Source organism: Rhinatrema bivittatum, unplaced genomic scaffold, assembly GCF_901001135.1.
Source record: "Rhinatrema bivittatum unplaced genomic scaffold, aRhiBiv1.1, whole genome shotgun sequence".
In the NCBI taxonomy this organism is placed as follows: domain Eukaryota; kingdom Metazoa; phylum Chordata; class Amphibia; order Gymnophiona; family Rhinatrematidae; genus Rhinatrema; species Rhinatrema bivittatum.
In genome coordinates this window covers 17,592-33,972 of record NW_021821185.1, presented here as the reverse complement: position 1 = coordinate 33,972, position 16,381 = coordinate 17,592, and the positions used below count along the sequence as shown (strand labels likewise).

Here is a 16,381-nt window from a genome sequence, read left to right as displayed (position 1 = left end):
CTGTGACTGTGTTGGGACCGGAGAAGGTGTATGTGGGGAGGGAGGCTGTGTATCCTGTGGAGACTGAGGCAGTGTATGTGTTGTGGAGACGAATGCACAGATTGTTCTGGAGACTCCGGGTTAGTACTGGCCAGGAGTCTGCTAGCTGATAAGAGGATTGTATGACCTCAAAGAAACCAGATAATGCCAGGGAGAGATTAACAAAAGAATATTTCGTCTTTGGTGGCCGAGATGGTGCCTGTGGGTGTCCTGTCGGAATTGCTGCCAGTAGAATATCAGAATCTGGCGGCTTGGTGTCGTGTGCGTAGTGTTTCTGGTCCCTTGCGTTTTTACCAGCGGTTCCTGTAGGACGTCACCTCGGGAGTGGTGTTTAGAAGCTGAGGATAAGTCTGAGAAAACAGAAGTCGAGGAAGCAGATGAAACTGGAGACAAAGAAAGGAGGATTGGACCTTCGTCCCTCTCTGATCTTGATGAAGAAGCCGGTGAAGAACGTGTTAGGGTTAACGGTGCACACCTGGAGGCTTTTGGAATTATGTGGGCAGTAGACGGTGGTAACAAATGGGATTTTTTTCCCATTAGGTTCTGGAAGTTTTGTCAGTTCTGGCTTTCTTCCTTTTTTCGGGTGTCGGCGCCGCTGGAGTAGTCCCGTGCTCCGACGGCGCCGTGATTTTTGCAGGCTTGCTTCGATGCATCGGCGTCCTCTTTTTGCGCCACAATGGTGCTTCCCCGTGCATCAGCCGATGCACCTGTGTTGCAGTCAATGCCTGGGGCGATGCCGAAGGCCTCGATTTGTGCATCAGACCTTCCGACGCCGTGTTCCGGGTCGCGTCCGCACGGCGCTGCGTCGACGTATCTTGCGTCTGTGGCTTCGACACATGGGTTGCTCCACGGGCAGGTTCTATCATCCACCCTGGCGCATGCGACTCTGCCCGGCGTCGGCGCGTGTCGCGGGACGGATCCAGACTTCTGGAGGCCGGAGTTTTACCTATCGTTCGGTCCTTCTAAGTAGGAGGCTCCATCGAGGCCCCCCGACGCTGTGGGGGTGGCACAGTCCTGGCGGGCCCCGGGAAGAGTGGGCTTCCGACGGCGGGGCATAGGATCCGGTCCTCGGGCGATTGAAGGTGCTCCATTTTTTCCCTTCTCTGGTGTCGCGCCCTCGGGGACATCCAACCACAATGAGGGCACGACGCTAGCGGGTGGTCTGGGCCCAGACATCTGCAACAGCGGTCATGTCCATCTATGATGGCATGACCTTCCCGCAGAGGCAGGGTTTGAACCCCGAGGGTCGGGGAGCATCCTTCCTACTGTGATCTTTCATATTTCCGTTTTCCTGAGCTGCACTTCCCTGAAAACAAAGATGAGCTGAGGAGGTCTGAAGCTCCGCGTGTGATCCCACGTGCGGAAAAACAGACTGAGGAGAGTTGTTAGCAGCACGGGAAACCAAGCACAGCCTCAGAGCAAAGCTCTGACATAAGTTAGGAAGCTCTGCCTCCCAGTCCTGATGGACAGTTCCCATGACAGCATGGCTAATTCAGCCCTGCTATCGACGGGAAACCAAGAGCATCAGGACCTGCTTTACCAAGAGAAAAAAAAATCCTTGGGAGTGCAATCCAAGGCTGCTTTACTAGGGAAAGAATCTTGCCAGCCAAGGATTTTGCTCAATGTGAAGAGACAGTTCAAGACTGCAGGCAATGAGCTCTCCAAGACAGGTATAAAACCCCTGGAGCACTTTTCTGCTATACCAATCCAGACACCTGCTTCCATTTGCTGGAGATAGAATACTGGTGAACAGCAATGCTGTACCAATATTAACCATGATTATTTTGCTAGAAAATGAGTTCTGTAACAATCTGCTGGCAGAGAGGTATAAACCCATAGGAATGGAATGGTCTAGCAGGATAACAGGGAGAGGGTGTATGCCAGTAAAGATTTTGTTTATAGTTATGAAGGTCAGGAGAAAATTACCTTCCTTCTTTTGAGAATTCCAAGATGAACTGTAATTACTTCTAAATAGCATCCATAAGAATGTAATGGCATCTTAACCACCAATAATAAAGACAACATTTTATTGTTTGGTAGCAACATACATGGTTTTATTACAACAAAAACATCTTAAATCAGGTGAAAAGTAAACTGAACAATCAGCACTAAAACATTTCCATTGGAAATGTGCTAAAAATCACAAAAAAGTCTTCTGTTACCATCTTACAGCTGTTTTCTTATGTGTTACTAGCCTACACATCCCACATCTTCTGTAGTCATGCAAATGCAAATTAAATGTTGACTGCTCAGACAAGTGTAAAGTCCATATACTGCAAAGACTCATTTTTCATAAAGTAGCCAACTTGGGCAAGAGCAAAATCTGCAAACAATTCAAGTGTTTATACACATTTCAGAAGCCATGAACCTTAAGTTGCTCCTCCTTGACGATACCAATCTAAAGAAAGAATAAAACAAAACACAAAAAAAAAGAGTTTAGGTTTCTCCTTACCCAAAAAAGATTGCATAGACAATAACCAAATTGAAAACAACATAGTTTGACTCCTTAAATCTGCAAATAGTTGTCACTGGTACTGAAAATAAATGTAAAGGGCAAACATTTCAATTCACTTTCCTAGTCACCTTTATCTACATTCAACAAAGTATTAACTAGAAACTGAGGCCATGGAGGAGGGAGGGGGGGGGGGGGGGGGGGAGTTTCCAATCACTTTATTCAGTGCTGTTTATCCACAAGGATACAGTACTGCAAGAACCAAAGCCACCAGGTTTCACAAAATGATATACGTTCATACTAAAAATATTTTTGAAAGTAAAATTTGTGTTTATCACCATAAAACAGGTAGTCATGGTTCCAAGTTTTTAAATATAGCCATGTGGACAAGAGCTTAAAGACTGGCAAGGGGAGAGAAGGATGAGCTGTGCCAACAAAAAACATTTGACAGCTGCAGTAGTGGCAAGAGAAGCATCAGTCCAATGTTTTTGGGGGTGTGGAGGGGCTCCAAGTGCTATAATTTCATAGCAAGGACTGTGGAATCACAGCCTGTTTATTTATTTTTTAAATATTTTTGTATTTAAAATGTTTCTGATGTATACCAAAGCAAAAAAAATTGAATGGGAGTTTCAGAAGTAAACTAGCAATGAAGAGGAGCAAAATTCTCTTGAAATATTCTAGTTTGAAACAAAGGAGGTCTGTTTATCACCCAAGAAGATCCTCATACCAAATGCTAGCCACATACGTTTTCTTGGAAGTATTTTCTTTCTACTCTCAAGAGACTGTAAACATTTTAAACTATTTTAGGTTACATAAAATGGCTGTTTTAGACATCCAGAAATAAAAACACACACCACAAACATTTTAGCAACAAGGTAAAAATTGAGGGGAAAACAAAAAATAAAAAAGAATGACTGCCTCTGTAGTCTTAAAGTATTTTACTAGTAATAAAATGAATACAAATTCTTATGCACCATTTTCTAAAGTGAACCAAAGAATTTTGATAGCCTTTTTGCTATTTTGAAGTAGGGGAGTTAACATTTAATAGTTTATGGACATCGCAAGAAACCATGCTTTGTTTGTATTAAGTAATTACATGGGGTAAGTATGCACCATACTATGCAAATACTTAAATCATAGCCAATATGGCCAGAAAATGATAGTTTAAAGGATTGTATAAGGAGATTTTTGCTACTGTGGCTACTAATTTTCATGGAGAAAAACATGGTACTCTCTCCAATTATGCTGGAGTTAGAGCAGAATCAACTGGAACAACTGCATTAACAATCCTGTTTGAAATTCATATCCCAAATATGAGCCGCTATCAACCTAATGAGTGGACTACCAAATGTGGGGATGGGGGGAGGATTCTGCATTTCTGACTGACACCCAACCAATGCCCCTGGTAAGCTGTGCACATGTATACAAGTCATGAAAGAAAGCACACATGGGAAAAATACAAATAAAATAAAATGGTGTTTCAAAGATCACTGTACATAGAAGAAATAAGAGGGAACACACTGCATCCAACAATGGAGAAATTACTTACCTGATAATTTCATTTTCCTTAGTGTAGACAGATGAACTCAGGACCAATGGGTATAGTGTGCTCCCGATAGCAGTTGGAGACGAGTCAGATTTCAATCTGATGTCAGCACTACATATTCCCCTACAGGAAGCTCTGCTCTTCAGTATTCTCCTCGATAAGCAATTATGGATATGTGTGTGTTTGAATAACTTTATTAACTTGAACTGGTTGACGTGAATTTTAGCTGGAGATCACCAGTGCACTCAACTGAGAAACGCCGACGCCGAGTAACTATGGGTGTCCTAACTAGAGGACAAGCGTGGCTTACCTGTGCTTGTCTTGCTCTCGGGGATTGTCACCCGAGATTTCCGGATTCTGAGGTGGCCGTGGGTGGGATTCTGAGTCCATCTATCTACACTAAGGAAAACGAAATTATCAGGTAAGTAATTTCTCCATTCCTAGTGTGTAGCAGATGGACTCAGAACTAATGGGATGTACAAAAGCTACTCCCAAACCAGGTGAGAGGCTGCCCATGGCCCACTTAGTAATGCCCTTGCAAATGCTATATCCTCCCGGGCCTGAATACCCAGGCAGTAGAACCTCAAGAAGGTGTGAATAGAGGACCATGTCGCCGCCCTACAGATCTCGGTGGGTGACAGCATCTTGGTTTCTGCCCAGGACACTGCCTGGGCTCTGGTGGAATGGGTCTGACTTGTAGAGGTGGAGGCTTGCCTGCCTCTACGTAGGCCGCCCTGATTACTTCTTTCATCTAGCGGGCTATGGTTGCCCATGAGGCCGCTTCCCTTTGTTTCTTCCCACTGTGAAGGACGAATAGGTGGTCTGTCTTTAGTACGGATTCTGATCTTTCCAGGAATCAGACTAGGAGTCTGCCGACGTTAAGATGGCAGAAGAGGCGCGAGTCTTCAGAGTCCTTATGCTCGTCAGGAGATGGCAGCGAGATGGTTTGGTTTAAGTGGAAATGAGAAACCGCCTTAGGAAGGAAGGAAGGGGATAGTGCGTAGCTGTATGGATCCCGGTGTGAATCTGAGGAACGGTTCCCGACAGGATAGTCCTTGAAGTTTGAAGATGCGACGGGCTGAGCATATTGCCACTAGGAATGCAGTCTTCAAGGTCAGGAGCCGTAGGGACAGCCTGCGAAAAGGTTTAAAAGAAGACACCGCTAGGAAGTAGAGTACTAGATTGAGATTCCATAGGGGTACCCGACCACTTTAGTGGTGGTTGGATTTGCTTGTCCCCTTTCAGGATGCGGGAGATGTCTGGATGGGAAGATAGACTGATGCCATCCACTTTGGTTCTGAAGCAGGCCAGTGCGGCCAGTTGAACCTTGATGGAGTTGAAAGACAACCCCTTCAAGCCATCCTGCAGAAATTCCAGGATCAGGAAATTTTGACTGTCTGTGGAAGGATGTCACGGGCTTTACACCAGGCTTCGAATATTCTCCATATTTATATGTACATTAAAGATGTGGAAAACTTGAGTGCTTGGAGCAAGGTGTCAATCATTGCCCCCGAGTATTCGCTCTTCTTCAGGCAAGTCCTCTCAATGCCAAGACCGTAAACGAGAATAGAGTTGGGTCTTCGTGGAGGATCAGTCCTTGCTGGAGCAGGTCCCTGTGTGGAGGTAGATACAGAGAGTTCCCCCCTCCAGAAGTCTTTGCATGTCTGCGTACCACTGCTTTCTTGGCCAGTCCAGGGCCACTAGAAGTACTAGCCCCCTGTGGTGTTCTATCTTGCGGATAATCCTGCCCAGTAGTGGCCATGGAGGAAAGGCATACAGCAGGTCTTCCTGTGGCCAGGTCTGGATAAGGGTGTTGATCCCCTGGGATTGTGGTTCTCGTCTGCAGCTGAAGAACTTGGGGACTTGGGCGTTAGACTGGGTTGCCAGAAGGTCCATGGCTGGAGTTCCCCAGCGGTCTTATTAACTGGAAGGCTATGGTTGACAGCCTCCATTCCCCTGGGTCTAGACTTTCCCTGCTGAGGTAATCCGCAGCGACGTCTTTTCCCGCGATGTGGATGACAGAGATCCCTTATACCTTTGCTTCCGCCCACGCCATTAGGGGGTCTATTTCCAGGGACACCTGTTGGCTTCTGGTTCCTCCCTGTCGATTGATGTAGGCCACTGTTTTGGCGTTGTCCGACATGACTGACAGATTCACCCCAGAGTCTGTGACTGAATCGTAGACAGGCTAGTCTGACTGCCCGGGCTTCCAGACGGTTGATGTTCCATCCTGACTCTTCCTTGTCCCATTGTTCCTGGGCCGTCAGTTCCTGACAGTGGGCTCCCCACCCTCGTAGGCTCGCATCCATGGTGAGCAAGACCCAGGTCTGTGGGGATAACTTTACTTCCTTGTTCAGGTGGTCTTCTTGTAGCCACCATAGGAGCTGGATCCATAACTCTGCCGGTAACTGGAGGCGGACAGTGTAGTCCTGGGACATCAGGTTCCATCGTGACAGTGGAGAACGTTGTAGTGGTCGCATGTGGGCCCTTGACCATGGTACGACTTCTAGGGTTGATGTCATGAGTCAGAGGACTTGGAGGTAGTCCCATACAGTGGGGCGAGCACCGTCCAACAGTTCTCAACTGGTCCATCAATTTCCTTCTCCTTGTAGTGGGAAGAATGACATTGTCCTGTTAGGTGTCGAAGCAGACTCCCAGGTATTCCAGAGATTGGGAGGGCTGCAGACAGCTCTTGGTTGCGATGACGACCCATCTGAGGTTCTCCAGGAGATTCTTGACTCTGGTGGTCGTCTGATGGCTTTCCTCTGGAGATTTTGCCCTGATCAGCCAATTGTACAGATATGGGTGAACGAGGATGCCTTCTTTCCTGAGTCGCTGCCACTACGACCTTGATTTTGGTGAACGTCCGAGGGACTGTACCTAGCCAGAAGGGTAGCACTCGGAACTGGTAGTGATGGTCCAGGATCGTCAAGCATAGGAAGCGCTGATGATCGTGATGGACTGGGATGTGCAGATAGGCTTCTGACAGGTCCAGTGAGGTCAGAAATTCTCGGCTGTACCGCCCTTATGATAGAGCGTAGTGTTTCCATGCGAAGTGTGGTACCCTCAGGTAGTGGTTGATCGACTTGAGGTCCAGGATGGGCCTGTACATTCCCTCTTTCTTGGGGACGATAAAATAGATGGAATAGTGTCCAGTATTTCATTGGTGCATGGGCACGGTATTATAGCCTTTAAGGCGAGCAATTTGGTTAGTGTGGTTTCCACTGCCGTCCTCTTTGAGGGGGAATGGCAAGGAGATTTCACAATTTTGTCTGGAGGGATGCTGTGGAAATCCAGAAAGTATCCCTCTCGAATGATGGTTAGGACCCACTCATCCGACGTTATCTCGAACCATCTTTGTTAGAATCTGGCAAGCCTGTCCCCTATGGCTTCTTCTGTGGATGGGTCTGTTGATTCTCATTGTGGGGTGCAGCTGGGGCCTGGACCTGAGCCAGCTCCCCTCTTGTGTTTGTTCCGAAAGGACTGGCCCCTGCCTGCGGGGCGAGATTCTTGGTATGTATTCTTGTACAGTCTGAAACGCTGTGATCCTCTGCCCCTGGATGTTCGGGGAGAGGGGCGTTGGCTTCTCTTGATCTTGTCCTCCGGTATCCGAGGTATTGGGGATTCGCCCCATTTGTCGGCTAACTTCTCCAGTTCACTTCCGAACAGGAGGGTTCCTTTAAACGGCATTCTCGTGAGTTTCGTTTTAGAAGTTGCGTCGGCTGACCAGCTTCGGAGCCAGAGCTGCCTTCTGGTTGCCACAATGGATGAGATGCCCCTAGCTGAAATGTGCACCAGGTCGGAAGTCGCATCCATGAGGAAGGATATTGCTGGTTCTAGTGTTTCGACGGGCATGGTGGTGTTCCTAGCCATTAACAAGCATGCGCTTGTCACCACGGCATAACAGGCAGTGATCTGTAGTGTCACAGCTGCTGCATCAAATGACTGTTTAATAATGGATTCCCGACGTCTGTCTTGGGCATCCTTGAGTGCTACTCCTCCTTCGACTGGAATGGTAGTGTGCTTTGTGACAGCGCAGACCATGGCGTCCATTCTGGGAAACACCAGGAGTTCTTTGGCTGAGGGTTCCAGTGGATATAGGGCTTCTAGGGCCCGTCCTCCTTTGAAACTGGCCTCCGGAGCATTCCATTCCAGGTTGATCAGTTGCTGTACGGCTTGCAGCAATGGGAAATGGTGTGAGGCCTGACAGAGCCCGACCAGAAGAGGGTTTGTCTTTGGCTCCGCTGTGGCGCTTGTGCCTGGGATGGTGAGCTCCTTCAGGCTCAGGGACACAAGGTTTGGTAGTTCGTCTTTGGAGAAGAAACGCATCATGGTTCAGTATGGTTCCATTCCTGGAGGGATTTCCCCTTCCTCCAGAGATTCTTGGGTCTTCCTCAGAGGTGTCAGTGTCCCCTAAGGTTAGGCTTTTGTCCAGGGGAGGCACGTCTCTGGGAGGCCGAGAAGGGCCTGGGAGGTTTGGGTCCTCTAGTGGAGGCTGTGTCACCAGTGGCGCCGATTGCATCTGGACGAAGGTTTGCAGACCTTTAAAGAATTCCACCCAGGAAAAAGATTCCTGGGTCTACATTTAACCAAGCGGCGTTCCCCGAATGTCCCGTTTGGAAGGCCGAGCTGGGGATAGAGAGGTCCGAGGTACTATCTGTGGATACGGATTCCTGTACTGGCTGGGGTGGGCTTTGCCCTGGTTCTCCCAGAGCCGTCTCACACTGTAGGTGCAGGGCAGTAGCCTCTTCATGCTGCGCAGCTCTTATGTGGCAGGCTGGAAAGAGGGCTTGTGCTTTGGCTTTCTTGGCCGGTGATGCCATGGCTTGTGCGCGTATATGTGCGTGCCGGGAGACTTAGATATGCGCTCTGGGTGCGCCGAGGGCGTGCTGGCAGGCCAGTATGTGTGCTTACGGAGATGCATGCGCCACTGTGCGCCCACCGCTGTGCGCACAAGTATGTTATGTGCCCGGCTCGCTGCTGTGTGCATGGCTCAGTTAGACAGACAGTACAGCGATCAAGAGGGGGGGAAATGGCACTCCCTCCGGAGGGTCTCCAAGTGGGAGGATCGTCGAGCCGGATCTGTGTCTAGCCTGGACAGGGCTGCTCAACCCAAAGGGACAGACGCCGACAGGCGATCTGTGCGGCTATCCGAGCCACGGAGACTTAAAGTTTTCTACCTTACCTTGTCTCTGTGCTTACTGGTCTCCGGCTGCGGGGGGAGAGGGAAATACCTTCACCGCCGTGCTCGGTTTTGCACCCGCTGCCTCTCAGCTGCTCCCTCCTGGGGGATAAGTCCACACTAGGAACCGGCTGACGGACCGAGGCTTACCTCTGAAGGATCTCTGAAATCACCTCAGGAATTCTCGACTGGGGAAGGGACCCTTAGGTATTACCACAGGAGAGCGGGGCTTGTCTCGTAGTAAGATTTTGGAATTTTCTCTCTTCTTTGGTTTGAATTTTCTAACGCTGTGCAAGCGTGTGCATAGTCCCGAACTGTTAAGGAGACTGAGAAATACTGAAGAGCAGAGCTTCCTGCAGGGGTATATGTAGTACTGACGTCAGATTGAAATCCGACGCCGTCTCCAACTGCTATCAGGAGCACACTATAGCCATTGGTCCCGAGTCCATCTGCTATACGCTAGGAAATGTTCACTTCAGGTCCTTGCCATTAGGATGGCAAGGGCCTGAAAGTAAACAGGGGTATTCACCACGGCAGTTTATGCTGACTTAAGTTTTAACCATATAATCCGCCTGAGCAAGGTTATTCCTGACATTACTCCAGAAGTTAAACAATGGTAAACTATTTGAAAACAATACTAGTTAACCAAAAGTTATCTACTACTTCTTTTAATCTCATTTTTATCCCTACAGTTTTCACATTTATCCACTAGCTTCACCACTTGAAGCATTTATTGCCCATCACCACCCGTCCAGTTTCAACATCTCTAAGCAAGGCTTGAGAGAATACCCCATGAAAATTCATAGCAAACAGTAGTAGCAGTACAACTGTCTGTAGCCAACTAAATGTCTCTCCTCTTTTGGATTTATTTTTAGACTTTATACTTAGCATTTCCATTATTGTTGCCCCCTTTCAACAATATCCTTTCAAGACACCATAGTTTATGCTATACACATGCTTTATTTCCAGCCATGACAGTAGCATGGAATTCTTGTGGTTAAAAACAATTTAGATGCAAGGTTAGCAAAGAGTTAATAAAATAAGACATTAAATGATTGTGTATTTTAACAAATACTTAAGTCATCACCAGTAATTTACAAACAATTTGAATTTGCTTACCTCCATCAGGAACTGGCAGATGTTCTTTCTCTGATCACCTTGTAGCTGGATAACTTCTCCGTATTCGGGATGCTCGATCACAGTACCATTACAAGCAAATTTCTGCAAGGATAAAGGCCTATTTATTACATATCTAATTCAACTTCAAAAAAACTAATCAAATGAGCATTTGTAGGTAAGAATAGTAAGCTATGAACGTTTTTTTTATATATACAAGTTACATGGCATTAAAAGAACTGAATTTTAGGTTTTGATCTTTATTAAATTTACATGAAGTTAGACTACACAACACAATCTGGATTAAGTCCACTTTTATGGCAATTGCACTAATCAGGCATGCCTGGGTTAAATAGTGAAACTTGGATTGGGAATTAGAAAAAAATCTTAGGTGGCATCTGCTGAAATCAGAAGACAACTGGTGTTAAATTTGCTATTTATTTGTTCTGGTCAGATACCAAAGAACAAAGCAAATATGTGCCTCTTCCCTTCTGCTTAAACTAAGTCCCAGGATATCAGACCAGAAGCAGGTGGCAATTAGGAAATGTTAGTATAAATATTAACAGATGTTAATGGCACCTCCCTTTTAACAGTGCCCCTCTACTCCATGTTCTATCCACTCCTAAGTTTTCAGGTCATGTAAGGGGAGACACGAGTACTAACAAGGATCTCTAATCCATACATATGCATCATGATCCTGTGCACATCCTGGAAAATAACCTCTTAGTTCTGAATGATATTTCTAGTTTTTAACTGGAGTTAATTATATCTGATTGACTGACCCACGAATAAACATTACTTCAAGAAAAATGTACAATTTAACTTGGAGTGCTATCATAGTTACATTTGTTTTAAATTGATTTAAACCAAAGTGAATTGACATTAACAGTTTATAGCTAACCAGTTACACCGAATCCAGTCAAGTATTGCGAGTATACACAGGAGCACACCTGTGGCGTGGCAATTTGTATATTGTTTTAGCATCTGACTTAGTATCAGCATATCTCTCTACATATGACATTCTTACTTTACTTCATAAGCAAAAGCCCCAAAACTGAAAGCTTATTACTTATTTAATTTTGTATTTAAAGTATTCACATGGACTCTGCAGGAATATATCCAGAACTCCAAAATGCCAGAACTACTAAAGAACTATAAAAGTCAGGGCTATAGTGTCAAATCAATGGTTCAGGCTGTAACTCTGCAATAACTGAACATACAATCATTTCAGCTCAGGCCCGCAGCTCAGGCCCATAAGGATCCCCGTGAACCACTCAGGTATGTGGGGAGGGGGGACAAAAATACAATATGTACTGTATATTGTACACCTTCATAATTGAGAAACTGACAACACACAAATAGGGTGTAGAACATTATGCATTTGTAAAGAGCTACCTAAACTAAGAAGTAGATAAAATGATGGAACCGAACAGGATACATCTAAGCTATTAGGGAAACAGTTCTGGTAGCTCCATTGGCTAACCTTTTTGATGCTTTAGAGGTGGGAGTAGTATTGAGGACAGGCAGATGCAGTTCATCGCCACAAAAGTGAAAGTAAGGAAGAGTGTGAGAACTACAGGTCAGTTAATCTAACTTCAGTGGAAAATAAATTTATAAAGTCACTGCTAAACAAAAGATAAGAGTGTAATAGAATAGAGCCAGTGGTTCTCAACCTTTTTTCCATCGTGACACACCTGACAGACCACACTCACGTGTGACACACTGCTCATTACAATTTACGGCAGAAATAAAAAATAAAGGTCCAGTATTATTTTTATTGTTAAGAATGACAAGGAAAAAAAGATACGTATTCTGTCTGAACAGAAATTGCATAAATATCCCACACCAAAACAGCACCAATTTCCAGCACTTAAACAGTAACCACCTTACATAAGAAAAGGCAACACTGAAAATATTACACCAGGCCTTAAGATACCAATACATCTATTAGGAAAACGGACCAAGCCAGGCTGCTATAGAGCCCTACGCAAAACAAACTACAAGCCAGCAGAAAACCTCACCTGAATCACGTGCTGACCCTCACCTAACAAAGAATAAAGAGACCAAAACGCATAACTAGAAGCATGCAGACAAAAACTGAACTGGAAACCGCAACAAGTCAGAGAGTCTCTGTATGCAGTGTAATAAAGGAAAAAAAAGAATCATCACCCATCCTTATAAAACAAATCAAGAATTATAAAATCAGTAGCAGTAAAACCATACTAACAAAAAGAACAGATTATTTCAAAACAGCTGATGAATGGAATATCCAATTAAAAACTCATAAAAAATTTCTAGATACCAATAAAATATTTCAAATAGACACGAAGACCCAGTAATGAAAAATAAGGATACAAAAAAATGTTTGCTCTGCATATTTGGGAACATTTGATATCCAGGTGCCCTGAGATTTTTGAATTAGCAGGAGGAGGGATGGTTTGCTTGCAACTTTCTCCTCTCTCTCTCACACTGGCTCTAAATCTCTCACATATACACATGCTTTTTCTCTCTCACTTATACAAGGCTCTTAATTACACATTTACACACATGCTATCTTTTTACGCTTACACACACAGGCCAGTCATACACATACATGCCGTCTTTCTCTCACACAGACTCATTCACATGCTTACAAACATGCTCTCTTCTCATTTACACACAAGCTTCTCAATCATATACTCCCTCACCTAAATCAGCTCTCAATCACACACATACTCTTTCACATATACAGGCTCTCAGTCTTTCACATCCATGCTATTGCACTCTCACACACAGGATCTCAAACACACATGCTTGCTTGCTCGCTCACTCACTCTCCCCCCCTCCCCTGAACTAGCAGCAGCAGCCTCCCAACCCTAAAGACAGCAGCAACCTCCTTCATTTTCAGCCCTCGCGAAGAAAGGAGTCCCATTGGCCAAGGGGGTTGAAGTTGTTCCTCATTTTACTCCGAGCTGTGCTGCTCATCTTTCAGGCCGCGCCTCTCCTTTTCTTCCAGTAGATGCTGCCCACGCTAGCATGGTCTCTTCTTCCCACCCATGCACCTGCTGCTCACCACTTCCTCTTCCGGTGTGCGGGAAGAGAGCATGCCGGTGCCACTGACTCCAGCTGCGTTCCGCCCAGGCAGAGGACCTATTTCGTTTGGGTAAGGGGAGCAGCTGGGTCAGCAGAAGACCGGGAAGTGTGGCAACACACCCACGTGTTCTTGGTGCTGTATTAGAGGACTGGAGGTATCATGGTTTAGAGTAATCTAATCAATTACTTTGACTGGGTGACAAGACAGTTAAATCAGAGGATACAACTTGATGTAGCATTCTTTTGATTTCAGCAAGGCTTCTGACAGGGTTTGCATAGGCCTGAAAGTGACTGACTGGGTTAGAAACTGATTGAATGGTATGACAAGCGTAGTGTAAATGGAGTTCACTGAGTAAGGGGGGGGGGGGGGGGGGGTTGCTGGTGGGCCAAGAGATCAGTACTGAGTCTGGTTCTGTTCAATATTTTTAAGTGATCTCATGGAAGGGCTATTAAAAAAAAAAAAAGTTTGCCTTTTTGCAGATAACTAAACCAAATCTGCAACAAGGTAGACACCCTGGAATGTTTGCAAAATATAAGGAGGGATCTCAGTGAAGCTAGAGGAATGAACCTCATAAACCTTCAGGAATGGTCAACTCCCGTCCTTAAGAGCCACAATCAGGCCTGGTTTTCAGGCTATTCCATGCATATTCATTATGGGTATTTGCATATAACGAGTTAATGCATACAAGTCTCATGCACGTGATATGCTGAAAAACAGACCTAACCTGTTTGTAGCTCAAGGACCAGAATTTGTGCAGTCTCTGGCAAATAAAATGTAGTGCTAAAAATGCAGGGTAATGCATTTGGACTGCAAAAAAAAAAAAAAAAAATCAGGGGAGTAGTACAGTATAGGGAGGGGGTGAAGATCTGGGCACAAAAGAGCAGGATCTAGAGGTAATCATACCAGAGGATATTAACATTGTAGCAAAACCTGTAGCATGCTTAGGTATAGAGAGGGGGCTAACCAGTAGGAAACAGGATCACATCTTCAAAATGAATCTGTCTAGAGTGCAGCTACTAAAATGGTCAGTAGATTTTCTTCATAATAAAGCATATGGGGACAGGCTAGATGTTCTAGATATGTACGATGAGGAAAAGGGGTGATACAAGACATACATTTAGATACTGTCAAGGAATAAATGCAAAAGAGAAGGCCTCGCAACAGGAAGGAAACTCTGGAATGGGAGGGTCATGGGATAAGGATAAAGGAAGAGGACTCAGGAGTAATCTAAGGAATTATTTATTTTCAGAAGGGTGATGATGTATGGAACAATCTCCCTGTTAAGGTCACAGAGAGGAGGCCAGCATCAGAACTTAGGAAGTGTGGACCAAACTGAACAGGAGATGTGGATGTTCAGGCTGGATGGACAGTATTGTCTATTTGAGATTATGTTCTATTTTTCTAGTATGAATAATACTTGTCTGACATTACTCTAGAAATCCCACATGAACATGCTTGTTATGAAATATGCTGCCTACTTAAACTGAATTCTTACTTTGCAGCATTCACTGTGTTTCCTTAGCTGTCTCTAATTTCTCTAAACAATTGAAGAGAGTCCAAACTGCTGAAACTAAATGTGAAAGGCGTGGAGACAGCCTGAAACCTCAGCCATACCCGAGATAAATAAAGGAAATATCTGAGGCAGAAAATATAATTCAGTTTATTGGATTTAACCTGATATTTCAGTGCTTCCTCATATCCTTCTATCCAAAAATAGGTCATTAACAGCGAAATCAGTAGAGTTAGCAAACACCCTCCACCCCTATTTGAAATTATTCAGCAGGCTCCCGTTTCCGCTACAGAGTATCCTCAGCTTTCCGTTTTACCTTCTTAAAGGCCTTTACAAGTTTCTTTTTGTCGTAATCATCTGCAATCCCTTGAACTGTGGTCAGCGTTTTTCGGCCGTTCCGCTGCTGGATTCTTATATGGATGTAATCCTCAGTCCCTGCCGGGAGTAAATCGTCACCCTTAGTTGCATCAGCAAAGGGGTCTGTGAAAAAGAGATGGGGAAAAAAAATGCACTGGTTACAGAGCCAAATCCAAAAGATTGGGGAAAACTATTTCCACCTGGACATTGCTAATTTTAAATATTCTGAAAGGGGTCCTTTGAACTCTCCACTTGATTTAAAAAAAAAAAATGCAGGTTTTTCCCCTCCTGAACAGCCTAAATCTCTGACCGGGGGGGGGGGGCTGCGGCTCGATCCCGCTAGCAGAGTTGCATCAGCCGCAGCTCTTGGGTGGGAGCCCGCACAGTAACGAGGGAGGGGGGAGGGACCCAAGTCATCGTCGATAATAGGAATAACAGCACGGGAAAGGGGGGGGGACGCCTCGAAGTCTATGTTCACCACCACCTCCCCCAAGGATAGAGCTTCTCCCGTAACAAGGGAAAGCGAAGGAGAGCACTGGGGTGAGGCCTCCGCCCAGCTCCTTCCACTTACTGGGGGACTTTCCTGCTCCCCAAGCAGCTCCCTCCCCGCCGCCGCCACCACCTGCATAAACACGCAAACTTAAGAATACACCTCCCAACCGCCCCGCCAGGCAGAGGGGCCGCTCCTCACCGAAGGATTGGAGGTTCTGGATAGAGGACATGCGATACTATTACGCGACCGGTGTTGCGAATGAAAAGGCGTCGGCGGGTTTCTGCCGGTTTTCCTGTTTCTTTTTCCTTTTTTTTTTTTTTTTTCCCGCGACGACGGTGAAAAGAAAAAAAATACCAGGAAGAGGAGGGGAAAAAAAAAAGGTGCAAGCTGAAAAAGGAAGGCAGGAAAACGGGGGGGGAGGGGGAGAAAAAAACAACCCAGAGACCCGAACGCCGGAACCTGAGGAAGATTCGCTACTCCCACAAAATGGCCGAAGAACGCGCCGATGGGTTTTTTTTTTTTTTTTTCCCTTTTCCCTTTTCTGGAGCTGTGCCTACGTCACGCTGAGCGGGACGGAAACCACGAAGCCTGCTGGGAAATGTAGTTTTCTAGG

At 45.7% G+C, this 16,381-nt stretch overlaps 1 protein-coding gene across 1 annotated transcript; it reads right to left on the bottom strand.

The window, feature by feature from the left end:
• Positions 1-2,051: 2,051 nt before the first annotated feature.
• On the bottom strand, positions 2,052-16,162 carry LOC115082509 (eukaryotic translation initiation factor 1b). Its single transcript, XM_029586736.1, has 4 exons — positions 15,967-16,162; positions 15,235-15,398; positions 10,339-10,440; positions 2,052-2,437 (listed from the first exon to the last, which is right to left on the bottom strand). The coding sequence occupies exons 1-4, from the start codon at positions 15,995-15,997 to the stop codon at positions 2,393-2,395; spliced, it is 342 nt and encodes a 113-aa protein (XP_029442596.1). The 5' UTR covers positions 15,998-16,162; the 3' UTR covers positions 2,052-2,392.
• Positions 16,163-16,381: the final 219 nt, after the last annotated feature.

Bases quoted from the DNA above. Each gene is read 5' to 3' on its own strand.
- LOC115082509 (XM_029586736.1), bottom strand. From the start codon at position 15,997: ATGTCCTCTATCCAGAACCTCCAATCCTTCG. The intron at 15,399-15,966 runs GTGAGGAGCGGC...TCTTTTTCACAG, and splicing joins CCAGAACCTCCAATCCTTCG to ACCCCTTTGCTGATGCAACT. The intron at 2,438-10,338 runs GTAAGCAAATTC...TTCTTTCTTTAG, and splicing joins TCTGCCAGTTCCTGATGGAG to ATTGGTATCGTCAAGGAGGA.